Genomic DNA, 19,980 nt, shown 5'->3' on the forward strand with positions numbered 1-19,980 from the left:
AAAGATATCATAATAACTTACAGGAGTCAATTCATCTTCCTCTTCTGGAAAGCTAATGGGATGCTTAGACTGATTGATGGAATGTCCCACAGAAACAGTAAAAGTGTAGGAAAACGGGGAGGGAAGGATGCAAAAGGGGAAGAGGGGAAAGGAAGGGAGAAGAAAGAAAGGCTTTATTATCACTCAGGAGAGGGAAGAAAGCAGCAGTGATGACAATTAACTTAAGCAAGGGAAACAAAACTAGATTAAGAAGTTGCAGCATCCCTCATCCAAATTTCTTGTGGACAAATGATCAATGACTTGGAAGACAAGAGGATATTCAGCCTCTCTCCTATGGGAAGAGAGAAGGAGATAGGATACAAGTATGTTTTTGACCACAGTAGGAGGGAAAACAGTCAATAATCTCAGATAAAAGCACCGCGGTAAAATATCTGCAGGCACGCACAACACACTTTTTCTACCTTTGTTGAAACAAATCAGAAAATAAACCCAGGTAACATTCTCTTTGCATAACTACTTGCTCACTAAGCCAACAACTGAGAGTTAAATCCTCTAAATACTACAAACAGGAAAAATAATTACTGTCATTTCACACAAGCTTATCTGCTTCCCATGTCAGTTCCTCCATACGAGTAAATAACATAATACACTCTGGTGACAATTACTATGTACATATAAGAAGAATGTCCATTTAGTAGAGATTTATCTTATTTCCAGTTGGTCATACTATTTTAGATCTCTGAGTGCCCTCATAATGCAATTCCTTTAAAAAGAAATTAAGAGGAAGTATTTCTGCATTTCCATAATCTTCAGTAAGGCAAGGGGGGGGGGGGGCGGGGCGGGGGGGAAAGACATATGTGGCTCAGGACAAAATGTTCATGGTAGTGACAAGCTTCTTAGTGTAAAATTGTTAAGGGATCAAAAATTTAATATTATGCTATTAAAAGTGGAGTGCCTAAGAATTCCAGTGTGTCATCCAATGCTTGCTCCTTTTCCTTCAAAGGTCCAGAAGTATTTAGAATCATAGAATCATTTAGGTTGGAAAAGACCTTTAAGATCATCCAGTCCAACCATTAACCTACACTACCAAGTCCACTCTAAACCAATCAAGGGTAGACTAGACTAAACCATGTTCCAAAGTGCCTCGTCTACCTGTTTTTTGAACACTTCCAGGGAACAGTGACTCCACCACCTCTCTGGGCAGCCTGTTCCAATGCTTGACTACTCTTTCCAGGAAGAAATTTTTCCTAATTTCCAACCTAAACCTCCCCTGACACAGCTTGAGCCCATTTCCTCTCGTCCTATCGCTAACTACTTGGGAGAAGAGACCAACACCCACCTCACTACAACCTCCTTTCAGGGAGTTGTTTTTAGAGAGCAATAAGGTCTCCCCTCAGCCTCCTCTTCTCCAGGCTAAACAACCCCAGTTCCCTCAGCCGCTCCTCATAAGGCCTGCGCCCCAGACCCTTCACCAGCTTCATTGCCCTTCTCTGAACACGCTCCAGCACCTCAATGTCTTTCTTGTATTGAGGGGCCCAAAACTAGACACAGTATTCCAGGCACGGCCTCACCAGCGCCGAGTACAGGGGGACAACCACCTCCCTGCTCCTGCTGGCCACACTATTCCTGATACAAGCCAGGATGCTGTTGGCCTTCTTGGCCACCTGGGCACACTGCTGGCTCAGGTTCAGTCAGCTGTCTACCAACACCCCCAGGTTCTTTCCTGCCGGGAGGCTTTCCAGGCCCTCCTCCCCAAGCCTGTAGCATTGCATGGGGTTGTTGTGACCCAAGTGCAGGGCCCGGCACTTGGCCTTGTTAAACCTCATACAGTTGGCCTCGGCCCATCGATCCAGTCTGTCCAGGTCCCTCTGCAGGGCCATCCTACCCTCCAGCAGATCGACACTCCCACCCAGCTTGGTGTCATCTGCAAACTTACTGAGGGTGCACTCAATCCCCTCATCCAGATTATTGATAAAGATATTAAACAAGGCTGGCCCCAAAACAGAGCCCTGGGGAACACCGCTCGTGACCGGCTGCCAACTGGACTTAACTCCATTTACCACTACTCTCTGGGCTCGGCCACCCAACCAGTTTTTTACCCAGCGAAGACTAGGCCCATCCAAGCCATGAGCTGCCAGCTTCCCAAGGAGAATATTATGGGAGACTGTGTCAAAGGCTTTGCTAAAGTCCAGGTAGATGACATCCACAGCCTTTCCATCATCTACCAGGCGGGTCACCAGGTCATAGAAGGAGATCAGGTTGGTCAAGCAGGACCTGCCTTTCATGAACCCATGCTGGCTGGGCCTGATCCCCTGGTTGACCTGCACATGCCTGTTGAGTTCACTCAATATGAACCTCTCCATAATCTTTCCCAGCACCAAGGTCAGGCTGACAGGCCTGTAGTTTCCCGGGTCCTCCTTCTGGCCCTTCTTGTAGATGGGCGTCACATTGGCAAGCCTCCAGTCATCAGGGACCTCCCCTGTTAACCAGGACTGCTGATAGATGATGGAAAGTGGCTTGGTAAGTTCCTCTGCCAGCTCCCTCAGTACTCTCGGGTGGATGCCATCTGGCCCCATAGACTTGTGAGCATCCAGGTGGCATAGCAGGTCATTAACTGCTTCCTCCTGGACGATGAGGGCTCCATTCTGGTCCCCATCCCTATCCTCTAGCTCAGGGGCCTGAGTACCCTGGGGATGACCGGTCTGGCTGTTAAACACAGAGGCAAAGAAGGCGTTAAGTACCTCAGCCTTTTCCTTGTCCTCGGTGACAATATTCCCCCCGCCAACCAGCAAGGAATGGAGATCCTCCTTGGCTCTCCTTTTATTGCTGATGTACTTATAAAAGCATTTTTTATTATCTTTTACAGCATTGGCCAGATTAACTTCTTTCTGGGCTTTTGCTTTTCTAATTTCCTCCCTGCACGACCTAACAAGATCCCTGTACTCCTCCTGAGTTGCCTGCCCCTTCTTCCAAAGGCGGTAGACTCTCCTTTTTTCCCTGAGTCTCAGCAAAAGCTCCTCGTTCAGCCAGGCCGGTCGTTTTCCCCGCCGGTTGTTTACGGCATGGTTCAGGCATGTTAATTTTGGTAACCAAGTTACACAGTTAAGGTTTGACAGATGCAAAAGGCGTTACAGTTTATTCTTATCAAAACTTCTGAAAAGGAAAATAGACACTTAAGAAACTGACGTGGCAGCATTAGATAACGGAGCTGCCTGATACTTCCACATACAAGATGTGTTTTCAGTTGCTTATAAAAATTTTGCCAAGCTATAACCACTAAGAAAGAAATTTTCCATGATGGGTTACTGTTATAGGATGATTAGTAGTCATTTACATGAGACAAAGTATTTCCAAGAGAGGAAAGGAAGGTACATCTCATTTAAAATACAGATGTTTTTACAGACCTCTGCACGTCTAACCATGAAATAGATTATTGACAGGGGCATCCTCAAAGACTTGCTTTGCACTGTCCCATGGGAAGTTACCCGAATTTGTCTGAGCATAAGCCTTTAGAATTAAAATTCTAGTCCATAAAGTCTCAGTGAAGTCTGGAGCATCACAATTAAAAAAACTCAAGGCTGCATCCTCTCACAGAGCACTGCCCAGCCCTTCAACTGGACTGCACACTACTAGCCTTGAACAAAAGATTGGCCAAGTTTGAGAATGTTTGGGTCCATGGTGGGAGAGTACAGCAGCCTTCTTGAAATTGCAATGCCTGGCTGTTGCAGAGCATATTGGAGCCAGACACGGGAAGTGAGAATCTGGAGCTATTACTCTGTGCTCCCAAGTGGCCAACCCTCCTCCTGGAATTCGTGCAACTCTATTTCACTGCAAGCAACTGGAATTTCCTAACTCTAAGTTAGGAAATTCAACAAGTTCAACTTTGCAATTAAAAAAACCCCTGCCCAACCCCCCCCCCCCCCCCCAAAAAAAAAACCCCACACAACCCCACACAAAACAATCAGGACAAAAATTTAATTTACAGCAAGTATTTCTTAAATACTAGGGATGCTTATAACTTCATGCCAGTTCTGGCAGTTACAGTCTAAACCTATTGAAATTTGCTGCAATTTAAGAAACATGTCTGTGGACATTTCATATTAAGAAACTGCTGCACCATGTGCATGAGGTACACTACTCGCTAGCCCATACACCTCCCAGGTCAGGTTGTGATGCCTCCCTGTCGAACACAAGTTACTTGGGACACAGCAAGATAGAAAAAGACCACAAAAACTAGTAAACATTTCCATTCAAGCTTAGTTTCACTACTGTTTTTAAGAAATTTAAGACTAAACTGCCACAAGAAAGAGGCAGTCCTGACCTTCCCCCAACCACGTGCTCTCATATTTCTTTTTTGTGGACAGCAGTGATTTTGACTATGCAATCCAGTGGATCAATGAACAACTAATTCAGAAGGATTATTTTTCAGGGAGACTACAAGCTGATCCAAATCACTAGGCAGCTGCACAAATAGTAGTGTCAATACAAGATGGGGCAAGACTGCCCAATTCAGCAATAGCATGGACCTAAATCAGCATAAACCTAACATGAAATCCCAAATAAAGTTTGTCTGCAGGGAGGAGGTTTCAAGCAGCGGATTTTCCCAAAAGAAAAAAAAAAAAAAAACCAAAACATAACAGGAAAAAAATAAATAAGATGGAATATAATTTCATGGAAAGTAGTTGTCTGATCTGTCCAAAAAAAGATGTATTAAGTGGAAGACTGAAAGAAGGAAGGAAAAAAAACCCCAAATTTTAGTAAGACTAATTCATGTGTAATTGCATTAGTTAGAAAAACAATATCAGATACTTCATCCTTTGAAGGGCTCCACCAGCAGCACAGAAAACAAGACATCAAAGCAGCTAAGAAACCTAAGGAATAAATACATGGAGCTTTAATTGGTTTTGTTTGAATCTGTTGCCTTTTACACTAAGTAGAAACTGTATTAAGTAACATTTGCTTATATGTCTGTTGACTTCTGAACTATGAATCAGTCCTAAAAAAATGACTGTAGACATAAAATCATCCAAAGATCAATCACTAGAAGAGAACAGGTATACACAGCTGGGGAGTTAAAAGTCACAAAACTACCCCTTTGGTTAAAAGCAGATAAGCCATATGAAAAAAATGAAACCCGCATTCATAAAGCAAACCACTGATGTGGCTGGTCTAAAATCTTGAATAACTTTTACAAACATGAGACTAGTAAATGTCCAGCACAGGAAACTGTAACCAAGGCTGTAAATTTAGTTAACTAAAAATGAAGACTCTTCTTTGTATTTGCACACAACTTTTATTACACTATACAGACTGAACACTAACCAGCATGTGCAAAACTGACACAGCTGAAAGGCCAGTTCTCAGTTGTTTCTTCAGAACATGAAGTCTCATTTTTTGGGTTCAAACTCCTTTACAAACCTGACAAACCCTAGTTTTCATCCTGTAAGTTAGAAGTATATGCAACTGAAGAAAACTGCATAAATTCTTTTCTCCTCTTAAGAGTTTAATGTTCCACAGTCAACTGCTGTGTTCTTAATCTTTGTCATCTGCTCCAAATTTGATTTCTGGCAACCTGAAGTAAGGACAAACAAATAATCTGTTGCTAATTTCCTACAGATGTAGTATTTCTCTTCCCTAATCTAATTAGATGTTGCAGAAAAAGTAAAGGGATTTGTCTTGGTTTTAAGTGGACTGGTGTATCTACAAAGAAATTGGCTGTTTTAAAAGCTCCATTAATTAATCACAATTTGTAGAGTGGTATCTTCACTGGAAACTGCAACCAAAGCATACAACTCTCCGCAGCGCTTTTGACAGAATTTGGTAACATCATAAGGCAAGAATTCTCATTTCTCAACTCAGGTCTAGTGGCTTGGTCCGAGACTGCTTCTTCAAAGAGGTATGTTGCCTAGATTTACTTGGTCATTTATCTATGGTATTTTGTCTCTTGCAGATGAATCTAGTAAGAGTTCCAACCTCTGAGCCCATTTTCTTAGCTCATCTGTATCAATGATACAATTTTTTCTCAATAAATCTTATCATAAACACAAGTATTTTTCTAAAGTGCTGTGGAACCAGCATGAAAGCAGTGAGATTTATTTTACAATGTGGTTATTTACACAGCACCCAATTCAAACTGTCTTCTACAACTGATGAAGTCTGTGATAGCAACTCCTCTAATCAATGCATGTGAAGAGGCAGGAGGGGAAGCTAAAAGGATAAAAAAGGTCACTGGACTGCAGACAGCTTCTGTCAGCAACAGCAGCTGTTCTACTGTTAGCATTACTAATCAAAACAGCACATGTACTTACACACACAGAAGTCTAACCGTTTTAAGAGGGTACCAGCTCAGCTGACTACCACTGCCACCAGCTCACATTCTTTTCTTGTAATAGGCAAGAGTCTACTGCAACTGGAAAGTGAAGGCTGATGAACCTTGAACTGTGTGCTTCATCTTAAAAAGTCAGAACAGCTGGAGAATAGAAACCATCAAATGTTTGGTATCTCCAAAAAGAACACAGTGGAAGAAAGGCCAAGCACACTGCAGGCAAATTCTAACTGATATACTAGAACTTTGCTGGAGACAGTCATCTCACTACTGCCACATGCAAGGGCCTACCAGGAAAGTTTCTGAAGAAGCAGTTTTAACTGCAGATAAATGCATTTGGGATAGCAGAGTTTGAGTCATTCAGCTGCTCATCCAGCTCCAGACTCCAACATCACAGAACAACCAGAATGAACAGGATAACATTTAGATTCTCATTTCCCTTTCACTTATTTTAAATCTATATACACCAGTTTTTAAAACCTACCATTCCATGCACGTGCAGTAATTTAAACTTTTAGAACATCTCCCTTGGGTTCCAATTCAAAATTCTTATTTAAAAAAAAAAAAAAAACAAAACAAAACAAAAAACCAATCCCTTCCCATCATTTGCTTTGCAAATTCCTTTAAGTATAATGTGGAAAAAAAGTTTAGGTGCCAGTTTTGCCGGCATTGGGAAGAGTGTGTTAGTAATCTCTGGGTTCTAGTGCATCATATGACAAAAACTGTTTTACTGTCACGCATAAACTTCGTGATGAATAGCCAAGCACATATAAATGCCAAAATACGTAAGTAGTGTTTATATTTCATAAACTGATATGTTTATCTCGGAGGATGGTTTGAAAGCCTCCAAAAATCTGGCAAGTGAAGAGTCATTTTACATGTATTTCAAGAACATTTGAAAACTGGACAGCTCACACTTCTCATGCCAACAAAATTGGAAGCCAAACCAATGCTTCAAGATGATAGATATGCACAGTTTTCCTTTACTGTTGACTTATTAAAAAAACCACTTTGTGACTAATAATTAGAAAAAAAGAAAGAGAAAGAGATGGTCTAATTGTGTTTCTAATTATGTCTTTCCATTGACTATTTTCAGCTTAGGAAAAGGATAACTGGAAACACTCCAGAATACTTTATGTACAAAACTAAAGACATAATAGAACTGGCAGAAAATTAAATTAATTTTTTTTTAAGAGTCTTCAGGAGAAACACAAAACAAATGTCTGTCATACCTTGTTTGTTGCATATCTGTGACTACTCTCACAAGTCGGAGACTAACATCCTTTGCATCTGCTAATCACACAAAACATGGAACATAAGGAAAACTACTCAAACATTAAGCTCTCAAAATACAAGAGCCAATAATGCTCTATTCCTCCAAAAGCCAAAATAGACCACAACTGTTCTTTAAATCGCCTACAAATAATATGTGAGGTTCAACAATCCAACTCTATTTTAAGACACTGTTGCCTACCAAAGACCATATATATTACCGGATGATTCCTCTGCATACAGAAACAGTTAACTGCATTTTCATACAATGTAACATTTAGTAATCACACATAAAACACGACCTACAATAACCTTCAATGGCTAGAAAAGCTTCTGCGTTGTACTACAGTGTAACAAGTATTATTTTAGTGACAACACATCCATACAAAAAAACAAAGCAAAATTGCTATGGAACACAAACTTTGTCTTCCCTTACGCCCGTTTCAGGTTTTCCACTTTATCCCACAGGAGTTATTAGCCAATACAGATTTGTCTATGTGTGGTGAGCTTACATTACAACTATTACTAACTGTCATGCCCCCAAAGCTCCCTTGTTTTCCCCAAAAGAAACGTTAATGTTTACTCTATACTGCTGCCTTGTCTGCCAAGTTAAGCAAAGAACCTGTAGTTTTAATGCACTGACAGTCCCGTCATGATTTTCACCTCTTATACATCAAGTCTAAACCTACAATAAATTTAAGTGGAAAAAAAAAAAAAAAATCAAGTAGCATTACCAACTGCTAAATTATGCATTATCTTCATGTGTCAGAATCTCTCAGCTGTGCAAACTGGGTTACAGACATAAAGAACTCCACCGTGTTTGGGGGGTGGGGTAGGGGGGTGATACTGTACTGTGCCAGACCAGATGGCAGACTTCAAAGTTATCTGCAACCTCTTCACTGAGTATATGCAGAGCAGTAACAATGACTGTCCTTAAATGGAGACTTTCACCGATCAGACATAACTAGCTACATGAGCACAATCATCACCATTCTGTATTCTCTCCCCACTACTTTCTTCTCCTATTGCTCTAGCACAGCTCACTGAAAATAGAGACAATTTCTTGGTGGCAGAGAGACCAAATGAAGAAGGATAATATGGGTGGGTAGAGGGGACAAGTTAGTCATATAGTCATCACTTCCCCTACCTCTTAACTCATGCTATTACATCACTCATTTGGTCTACATTCAAGTGAAATATCCCACATGCAGAAACCAAGATTTAAAGTGTGTGACACTCATTACACAACTAAAAGCACAGAAGACAAAACGTAACCTACTAATTCAAGGAAGAACACTGTTCAAGCAAGGATTTGGGAAATTATTTTGTGAAAGACAAATTTCAGTTTAGCAAAAGTTATGGGGGGTTGGGGTGGAAATACCTTTTCTTATTCAGCAATGCTTAGAGAAGACTGAAGACAAGAACATAAGTGCAGACAGACAACACTTAGTATCACCCAGACAAAATCTTAAGACTACAAAGCAACAGTCTTTGAAGGCATTAATGTTCACAGCGTCCAAAGAGACAGTGTTAAGAATTGTTAGGAAAGGGAGAAAATTAAACACATTTTCATGACAACTAATAAAACCATGATTTTAGGCAACCCAAGGAATTCCAGTCAACTCTCCTGAAAGCAGCATAGAGACAAATTCAGAATGAGAACAAGGATGGTCCAATAGGACTACCAAGAGTTATCTGTCGTGATGCTGATGTATCTTCAGCCCCAGGAAGTTCCTACAGAACAGACTGCTAGGAGGAAGAGGAAGACAACGACACTAAGGTGCCTGTCCAATTGCTCAGGCAAAAAGATTTGAATAATCCATTACCACCAGTGGGTGTATTCCTGCTTTCCCTTACAGCCTCCAGAGTTCTTGGCTACAATCCCCCTACTGCCCATCAGCATACATCAGACCCCTCTGAGCCTATGCAATTCACCCAAATCACACAGAATGAGCCCCAGAATAAAAGCAGTAAGTTCTGGTGTGTTAAGTACCAGTAAGTACCAAAGCTGTGACAAGGGATCAGATGAGACAGTGTAAATAAGAGCTTTGGGGAAGGAAGGAAGAGAGGAAAGGGAAGTCATAACCTCCCATTTTTGGTGGCTGTGGAAGTACAGCCTCTTTCCATAATATTTGTCACTATCATCAGTCAGAAAGTATACTTGACTATACATACCTTCAGTGGGCCAGTGCATGGTTAATAACCGCAAAGCTTAATTTCCTTTTTCAGACCAGCATTTCCTCCTATCAAAACAGTCTTCCATTTTACTTAGTTTTATTAGAATCACAAGAGGAAGAGTGTAACATTAAGTTGCTGAAGAAAGGATGACTTTTTGAAGTCCCTATACTGCCTGGAGAAGACAGAAAGGATCGGTCAAAAGGGCAAAGCTGCCAAGGCACTGACCTCTTTCATAAGAGCCATAGCAGCAAAGAAAAATTTTAAAGGTCAGCTCAACTACACACGGTCTCAAGGAAGACAGGCAAAAAGAAAAGAGCTAACTTAAAGCACTATGTGAGTATAACAAATCTCAAAACAGAGCTGCTACAGCCTCTCCCACTTTCTGCATAAAAAACAGGGGTTTTTTTCCTACGTGGGCACTAGGTCTTCTTCAAAGGCTACTTCCTCAGTGAGATGTCCTCCATTAGAAACAGCACCATTGAGTCAACTGTGCGGGTGGGAGGGTAGAATTCAGCCCTCCTAGGAAAAGGTGTCTTGGTTCACAACCTAGCCATGAGGATTAATAAACCCCAAAACAGTAGTTTTCAGGCACTAAATGAATGAAAAAGGAAATAAACTCCTTTGTTGGTACCAAATGATTTTATCGAAGAATTCTCGGGTTTCTGCCCATTTAGAAGGTGAATTTCATTTTAAAACCACCACCACAGAATCTGTCACAAACTCCAAACAAAAGTGATTTTTCCCCCATTTCCATTCACCAGTGATGAGAAAAAAAAAAGTTGCTTCACAGTAAAAAGTTCCATTCCATCACATAACAGTTTTAATCCTGAGTAGTCGAACACCAATTCTGTAAACTTGGGGAAAATTTCTGAGATTTGAACACCTTCCTCAGGCTACTGAAATTAAAAACAACAGATAGAGTAAAAACAAAACAACACTGTTAATGAGTATAGAGGTTTTGGCTCTCAAGAGAGGAGCAGAATTTGGCTCTCAAATTACCAACACTTTCTGGTTACCTCCTTCAAAGGAATCATTCTTATCAACTTATCTGGGCAGAGAAACAATAGCCACATTCTTATAAGAAGCAATCACCAAGTTTACACAAAGGCAGCTCTCACATGTCTTTGTGAGAGAAGCTTTTGGGGGGTGATTTTGAGCCTTGCAGTCAGTGGCTAAGAGCTCAGAAAGCAACTGAGAAAGCAACTGCAACACTTGCAGCAATATAGACTAGCTTCCAGTGAAGATAAAGCAACTTCTTGACCTCTGCCTCTTGATTCACCAACATCAAGTTAACTAAGTGCAGCAGGTGGTTTGTTGATCACTCATGCCATGTGAAGAATTGAAAAATCTGGGAGACAAGAAGGGCAATCTTACTGATGCATCAAGCATATCACTCCTGAAGAGAGGCTGAGATCTAGAGGGAGACCTGCAAAATCAACTGCAGAAAACATCCTGCATTTTTAATAATTAGGAAATGCAAAATTCAAGTTTTTGTTGTGCTATCCAAGTTACAGAAGCAATTCATTCAAGTAAATCATCTTTTTAGCCTGAGGAGAGATGAAAATGCAATATTACCTAACTTCCTACATTAAAAAAAAAAAAAAGAAAAAAAAAGAAAAAAGAAAAAGGTAACAGCATGAATAAGTCAGGGATCCAAAAACCAAAAATAAGCCTTGTCATACCACAGAAAGAAAATGACTGACAAACAAACAACAATATAATCACTGATTGTCACAGGGTGGCTCCAACACTTAGGCCTACAGTAATAATGCAAAGGTTTGCATTTTAACTTTCCAAAGAGAAAAGGACACATTTCTATCTACCTGTGTTTTGCTTCACTCAACATAAATCTCCAATAAAAATATACTGAACACCAACATTTTATACAAAAAGAAAGTATACCTAAACAGTCACTCATGCATTTCTCACCATTTCAAATAAAGATTTAAATCTAAGTGTGACCTTGATGAGTTGATCATTAGACTGACAAGCCTGCATCATTCACTCTTTACATCAGATGAACTTTTGCTGCAGATGGGGAGAGGCATGCTTTCAGCACAGCTCATTCAAATTAGTGTTAATTATTGATTAGAATAAACTCAACTTGTTTCAGTTTTCTCCCATAAAAGAGAACATGCATACTAGTACAACTGACTTTTGAACAGGCCAGATTTCTGTTTCAGAGAATAGTTCTACAAGACTGCTTCTAGTTTAAGTTCTCTAAATTCACCGGCACATTTTTCCCCATTTCCTCACATAAGTCACCAGCACTTTCAACGCTCCCCAAACTGGCTGTGTTTTTACGGAAAAGTTTCCTCTTTGATTAAGCAATGCCAAAGCACCAAAATCCCAAATGAACATCTGCTATTGCTGTATCCCAGCCCAGCTGTTTTCCCGTGTTGTGCATTGCTTCAAAGAGTTCTCCCTGTCATACATTAAACAAGAATATTAAGTAGCAGCAAATTACTGGTATAGCATAGCTCCAAACAGGCATTCATAAATTGCCTCATGTGTTTCAGGTATTAAGTGTACTGTAACAGGAATGTAGTCTTGTCAGTTGTACTTTCTTTTTTCCACAGCTGTGCACTCCTCAGATTTAAATAAAAAGCAATATATTTACTTAGAATAAAAACATTAACTATAAAACATTAAAATCCGTGACTGGCTTAGGAGGTGGAAGAGATGTGGAAAGCCCTTAAAAAAAAAAATAATAGTACACTTTTTTTAAAAAGATTCCTTGCAGACAGAAACAAAAACAGAGAAAGAAGTAGCCACAGCATGTGCAGTCCATGCAAAAGCAATCTTAATCTTTAATCAACCTCACTGCACTGAAGATGTTTAGCTAGGAGTGTCAGCATAAGAGAGCGGGGGCTGGATTTGAAGAAAAAAAACCCAAAACCAAACCAAAATCTTGAATTAATGAAACTCTACCTCAGTAATTGGTTGCCCTTGTGACGTCAAGTCCAGTTCCTGAGGTCTCGTCACCTTATCGATATCCAAGGAGTCCATGCTGGAAGCTGCAGAGGTTATGCTGGAACGGGAGGAGTTACTGATTGAGCGCACCTCAGCATCACTCACTGTGCCAGCAGATGCTGTCCTCCTGTGCTGAGCAGTAACTACTGGTTTGGTGTCTTCTGCAACAGACTGTTGGGCTGCCTCATCCATGCTCAAAGAGGCCTTCTCTAACTGTGCAGTGATGTCATCCAAAGATACGTTGGCATGTGATGGTTTAGCCACCTTACCAGATGAGGAGGGTAATCCTTTCATGCTGCTGTGCTTAGTAGAAGGTCGGCTAGCAGGTGGTTTCTGAGCTTTGGATTCTGTGGCAAGGCGTTTCACTGCAGCATTGTTTGCTGAATGAGACCCAATGCTGCTGAGCTCCTGCTCTATGGAACAGAGATCAGCCATGAGGGCATCTAGATCCACAGTCTCCCCCTGATTCAGGGCTTCTGCAACAAACAAGAGTTTTCAGTACATGCAGAGTTACTTCACTTGTCTGTGCAACTCTTCACTTTGTGTTATCAAATTTAACAGTTAGGGTAAGGGAGCAAAGGAAGGTCTATTTTCTTCTCCCATCTGTATTGCAAAATCTCTGCTCACTGCTAAGCAGAAATTTATTTGCACTATTACTCTTGAGCGGTCTAAGAGCAATTAAACAAAAAACTATTTAGGTTAAACACATTTGACAACAGAAGAAGTCTGTGAACGTTCAGATTACATTTGAAAGGTTTAAACTAAATCTAAAAATACATTTGTATAATATCATGCCTCAACTTTTCAAAAAAGTGTAGGTGTTTTGCTAAGCATTTCTGCTAAAGCAGTGCAAGGTATGTGACACTGCTTTAAAAAATCCCACAAAATACTATCCACACACTCAAGCCTTTAAATTAAGGCTTCCTGTATTACAACCAGGGGAAGCTATTTTAAGACAAGGAAAAATATCATTTTTGTTTAACATGAAAGCATTCTGTGGTTATATTCCTGCACTCTGTCCCATGAAGCAAGGTGCTCTTTCTTCCCATTTAACAGATACACATCAATTCATTCTTTCATGAGACCAGATCCCAGAATGTGTATTTCTGTACAAATGCTAGACTACCATTCTCAGATACTAGGTGCTGGAAAGGATACTGCTTTAGGATACTCAAAATTCTGTGCCTTCAGAACAATGCCTTCAGCAAACATGTTTTCACTTCAGCTAGAAGTGTATTTAAATGCTCTTATATTTTACAATGTTCTCATTTATAGTTAGAACAGGTTTTTTTTCCTAAACTAATACTTGAGGGGGATAAATAATTCAACAAACCATTCAAATTGTACATGGAGAAGCGATATGAGAAGTTGGCAAGATTGGTTTCCTGACGGAGAGGTGATCTCTTCACTGGTGCCACAGGTTTGTCTGTATCCAGACTCTGAAAAAGACAAGAAAAAGGGCAGAATAAAGTTTGACAAGGAACTGGATGAACAAATCTTCAAGATGAACGAAAATGAAAAATTTCTCTTAGAGAAATTTTTCAAGAACTCCTGGCATATTAAAAAGAAAGAAACAAAACAAAACAAACTCTTTTTCAGGCTTTAGACTGAAAACATATGTCACCATACCACAGAGATTTAGCTTCAGATATTGAACGGAGAAATGTTAAACATATTCTAGGTTTTTTTAGAATCAAAAGGACAGAAGCATATTCCAAATGGCTTTTTAAGTGGTCTTACATACTAGCTCATTTTGAAACACAGAGAGCTGACTTACCTGTAACAACTTCTCTGAAGCAAACTGCACAAGTATATAGACATATTCAAACTGTGGCATCCTCTCTAAGAAATGTATTATTAGCTTATGAGCATAATCCTGGCATAAGCACACAAAATCATTCGATGAAGAATTCTATTTTATTAAAAGGGATTTTAAATTGGCTAAATTCAGATATTTTTCTCAATAATCCTTTCCTGTGAAAAATGGTAAATTGTGAAAGCAAACTCAGCCAGTTTACATAGCATAAATTTTTTTTAGAAAAACTAATACAGGTTAAAAAATAAAAAGAGACAAGACATCTTTCTACCCAATACATCGAATTTTGTTACAAAGGCTAGTTATGGGCATAATATTATAATAAATACCAGCATTTTTGTAAGTAGCAAGCAATAGGGCACTACGATCCAGTTGGTGACCCAAGAGGAGCCTTACAGGGTGCAGAGCTGCTGCCCTTGGAGTGACAAGTGTTGTATGGGGAATCTAGCTCTTGCTGAGGCTCAATAGGCCTGCAGAGGGTTTGAATTTAAGCAATGCTTGTACTGATAAAGCTTTCCTGAAAATACGCTTGTCCGAAAGCAAAGCATCTTCTAGCTCTAACAGAACAAAGTTTCTCACCTAAGCTTTTTATTTCCATTCTCTACATCTTTACCCAAGCCTTTGCCAAAAATCAAATGCACTTTTTCCCCTTAGTATTTATTTTTGCTGAACTCTCTTCTCTCCTGAGTTTGGCTTGAACTTCAAAAAAAAAAAAAAAAAATTACTTTATTAGGAAGGCAATCGTCACTTAATGAAAAACCAATGATGCAGCCTTGTCTTCCATCAGGTGGAAAAAACCTCACCTTTAGTACCTCTGATGGAACTTACATATTGTCCCACACAGAATAGCAGGGGGGGAAGGAAAGGAAATCTATCTGTAACCCTAGAGGCAGCAGTGAAACTGAAGAGGCAAGTTAGGGCTCATTCCTTCAGACTGAACCCACAGACGGCCACAGAAGATTTCCTGTAAAGCAAATATATTCTGGTTAAAGCATCTAAAGTGTGTTTTATTGAATTTAATAATAATTAATTTACTTCACATCCTTGGAAACACATGTGATACGCTCTCACTATTATCACAGCACATTCTCCGTAACACATTATAATGCTAAACTAGCAGTCTGGAGAACTGCTGAAAACTGCAACAGCACCAAAAACTTAGTTATGAATGATCATGAGAAGCAAGGTAAGATTTCCTTCATTTAACCTGCACCATATAGCAGGATAGCCGGAGCAGGATAAATGTTAACGCACTCTGCACCAGTGCCAAATACTGCTCACATGGGCTGCAAATTTTGTGACTACATTTTATAGTGCTTTTATTAGACCAACAGTTAAAGAGGGCAAAGTGAATTCAAATTATCTCATAGGCATCTTAATAATTACAAGTCTTTTAAAAAGCACTTCCATCTGGAAAGGAATCTGGGTCTTACTTTCAATCGCCCCAAAATAAACATTTCAGAAATCTAAAAAGGAAGTTAAAGTTCAAGGAACTAGAGGACAAAAAACCTCTCCTCCTACTGCTCTTACAGTCCAGCTTATAAATAGCAACAAATGCTGAGACTACAGGAGAATGCACTTTGGAGCTCATTAGCTCAAATCACCCCCCTTTATTGGGGCTTTATTGGGACAGCTACATCAAGGCACAATCACTTTCCAAACAAACGAACTGAGACACAACTAACTGCATTAACTTGCTTACACAAAACCATATAAGGTCACTCAAAGTTGGGAGAAATGTCATTTCTCAGTAGTTGCAAAAGACAGAAGGGCAACTGTCAGGCTATGTTACAGACTGTGTTGTACAGCAATATGAAAGTGAGAAACAAATAATGTGGGTTCTCCCCTTAACTATGTGTTAGTAGGTTTTAAGAATTTTGCATGGATCAGCACACAAAATTGAGACATCACCATAAAGTCTGTATGTCAATTGTGTAGCTGTAAGTCCCGAGTAAAGTATGCTTATATTTCTAGGCTGCTCATACCTGAAAAAAATGGGACAGAGAACAAAAGGCCTAAGGCCAATTACCCATTGTGCTCCTCTGAAGATCCTCACTTGAGGTAATTTATAGAGCCATGCTTTCAAAATAGCTCCCACTGATCATTAAAAATCCTTCATAGGAAGTTACAAAACCAACAATTACGATACACAGATTTATTTCACACTGCCTTCCATTCATCTCAAAAGGTAGGATTCTTTATTGCCCTGTGTGCACAAGTACAGGGGGGGGGGGGAAAAAAAATATTTCCCTTAGAGTGCTGTCTGCATTTAGGTCTTGCAGGCAGAGATTTAACCAGAAGAGAGATAAGCCTCAATTTGAAATACTGTCAAATGATGAGCTCAATTTTCCTTCAGTCTTTGGGTAAGATGAAGATGAGAAAAGCTGCCTCTTCTCTAGCTTACTGAAACTTGAGGTATCATACCTTTGCTTAAGTCTATGTGACAAAGAGGAAGAAGATGAAATACATTATTCAGGAGGGTCAGCTCACGTGGCTGAAAAAAAACCACAGCAGGCAGTCACAGAGAAATGGCCTATCACCCCAGGAGTCTGGCATACCATGCGAAATGCAGGATCTGCTTGTGAAGGAAAGGAAAAGCACTAGAAAGAAGGAAGTGCCAAAAGAAGATGTCCTATCAGCTGCCCCTCTGATGCAGGAAGAGTATTCTGGAATAGTGGTGAGTCCTCTAGGGTGTATCAGAGCACCTTACCATGTCGTCAGTGGCAACATTCACTATTTCTTGTTCCTTACTCCTGTTCAGGTGCAATAAATAAATGCTGTCATAGCTGGACAATGTCCAATCATATGTTCAGAGATATAGCCTGCCTCCAGCCAAAGTCAGTGCTTCTCTACATACATTAGGACAAAATACCAATTCCATAGTTGTCAGAAGGAAATCATAACCTTTGGGAAAGGTCAAACTAACAGGTTGTGAAAAATTAATTTTATAATTCTAGATGGGGAAAACAAGCCAATTTACAAACCTTTAAAGAGTACTGAGCTGGTCACATGCTATAGTCTATCGTGCTGCAAGTGGCAGTGCTAAGTAGTTAGCATCCAACTGAAAAGAAACATGTAACACTTATGAAGAATTATTCTGCGAGATGATTGAAACCTCCCTAACCTGTGTGAGTTTGTCCAGTTCCCCCAGCCAGGCCCCAAACATCTTGTCCAGATCCTGATCTTCCTTATCACTATCTTCTTCCGCACCATGGTCAAGTTCTTCATCTGATAATTGCTCCATCTGAAAAAAAAAAAAAAAAAAAAAAAAAAGAAGTTTGATCCTCAAATTGTATCAGTGTTTAAGAAAACTGGTGTCAGCTACTAAATTTCTGGAAAAGTGTTCTGAAGTCAAAGCAAATGTCTATCCATAAGCTTTATAAAAATTGCATGCATTCACAGTTTATCATCCTGCTCACAAATAGTTAGTGTGAAAGCTGCAATGGATAATTACAAAGCCATTCTTGCAGCTCACTTTTGTCAGAACCATGCAGAAAAAGATGAAGAATAGAGTCCATAATATTTAATACACCATCAGAAATTACTTCATGCTAGCCTTGCACATGTATTCATTGCCAGCTATTGTTGGCAAAGTCTATTGACTTTACATTACAAAAATTCAACTCTTGTCCAAGGAATTCAGCTGACCACAGTTAAGCAACACCATTCAGCCCACAGGAAGTGCAGTCTCACTGCACTGCAAATAGCTGACTCTACACATCTGTAAACAGAAAAGCTTAAACAGGCCACAGAGAATGCCAGCAATACATCCCACGAGGCAATTTAAACCTTGGACACTGTCCAGATCACTTCAGTGATACTGCACAACTTTTACCCAACAAAGAAACTCCTCCCTGGAAGCAAAGAGTCACCATTACAGCTATCAGACCCTCCTTCACTCAACAAATTTGAGTGACCAAGATAACCTTTGGAGAACATTAGATCTTTATCTGTTATCACCTCAAAGGAAATTAATCTTTTATTAAACAAGCCTCTATTCTCTTCCCCAAACATGTCTTCCAAGTCCCTTATATGGAGCTAAGGCACACATGCCTTCCTGGGTACATCCACACCGTTCAACTCAGGCTCTGGTTCAGAATGAAAGTTTATATACTTGCAGGGAAAACTACACAGGCAACAATTTGGGAGTGATCAGGCACTACAGAAGAGTAAATCCTAGAGATGTGCTACAGAATGTCCAGAGAGACATGAGAACAGATCACCACCAAGAGCTACGCAAAAAATTCATGGTATGCTGTACAGCTTCATTTGGTCAAGTCATGGGCTACAGAGTAATTTGCTACATAGCTTTCAGAAAGCACCAGTTTGCATTTCGCAGCTTTGAAAGCAAACTTTCTAAATGCTAGTCTTCAGGAAAAGACAAATCTTGGTCTGAAAGACATCACGGTGTTCCAGAGTTAATCTGATGAGAGATGTGATGAAAGAAGACAAAGGTGATCTCGGAGAAAAACTGTTCAATCAGGTTTTGACTTTATACAACAACAGTTCATGCAAAAAACATCCTTGATTTAAAAACAGCCTTTCCTACTATTTATATATTGCTTATATTTCACTTTACCTTGATAAAATAATCAGGGAAAAGGAGATGTCAGAGGTGATCTACAATTCTGAGGTCAGCAGAAGCCAATGCCTCCCACAGATGCAAGATACTGCCATCCAGTTGCTCTAGGCAAAGCTGCTTCAGTCTCCTACTGAGATTTTACTTTTGTGGGAGAGCACAATGCAGCTGCTTACCTTAAAAGGGGCAATAATATTAAAGCTAACCTGGCACAGCATACTGCACCAAGCAAACATTGAACAGATTAAATTCACCATCTGAATCTCTTTTCTTCCAACACTTGAGTCCTGTAAAGTACTTCTAGCACTCCAGGGAAGGGAAGGAAGCTCTTCCTAAAATCTAAGAGTGATGCTGAAATCCAAAAAATGCCAATATGCTTATGTAATACGGCCACATCCTTCCACCAAGACCGCACCAGCTTTTATGTTCTATAAGTCAGGCATGCCTCCCCCTACAAGATTCCTCTCCATGATGTCACCTGAAAGCCCTCCCACATACAGAAATGGAGACAGCAGGGTAGCAGCAACTCATACTCTGCCTGAGCTCCTACAAAAAGAGACAGAAGCTGGATTCCACTTTCACACCCCTTCAAAGCTTTGCTTTACCACTCTTTTTACATGGACCCAAAATCTTGTAAATTCAAGACAAAACACAGTATACTTAAGGTGACATGGTCAAACTGCTGTAACACTGTTCACATTCAACAACGTAACACTTCTCAATGTCTACGTACACTGGAAGTAAAGAATTTTTATTTGAAGGCTAAGGGAAGCTATTAAAAGCTTGCCTTAGGAAATATGACTATGAACTGGCAAATCAAATAAATGGAAACGGTGA

General features: G+C 40.0%; 1 protein-coding gene across 1 annotated transcript in view; it reads right to left on the reverse strand.

Moving 5' to 3' along the window:
* RAPH1 (Ras association (RalGDS/AF-6) and pleckstrin homology domains 1) overlaps positions 1-17,808 on the reverse strand; it is a 62,217-nt gene extending 44,409 nt beyond the window's left edge. The window contains exons 1-3 of the mRNA XM_075711332.1: positions 17,689-17,808; positions 14,082-14,187; positions 12,707-13,224 (exon numbers count right to left, since the gene is read on the reverse strand). Coding sequence (XP_075567447.1) covers positions 12,707-13,224; positions 14,082-14,187; positions 17,689-17,808 — 744 coding nt within the window. The remainder of the gene's footprint in view (positions 1-12,706; positions 13,225-14,081; positions 14,188-17,688) is intronic.
* Between the last annotated feature and the right edge of the window lie 2,172 nt (positions 17,809-19,980).

Source organism: Pelecanus crispus, chromosome 5, assembly GCF_030463565.1.
Source record: "Pelecanus crispus isolate bPelCri1 chromosome 5, bPelCri1.pri, whole genome shotgun sequence".
NCBI classification, from domain to species: domain Eukaryota; kingdom Metazoa; phylum Chordata; class Aves; order Pelecaniformes; family Pelecanidae; genus Pelecanus; species Pelecanus crispus.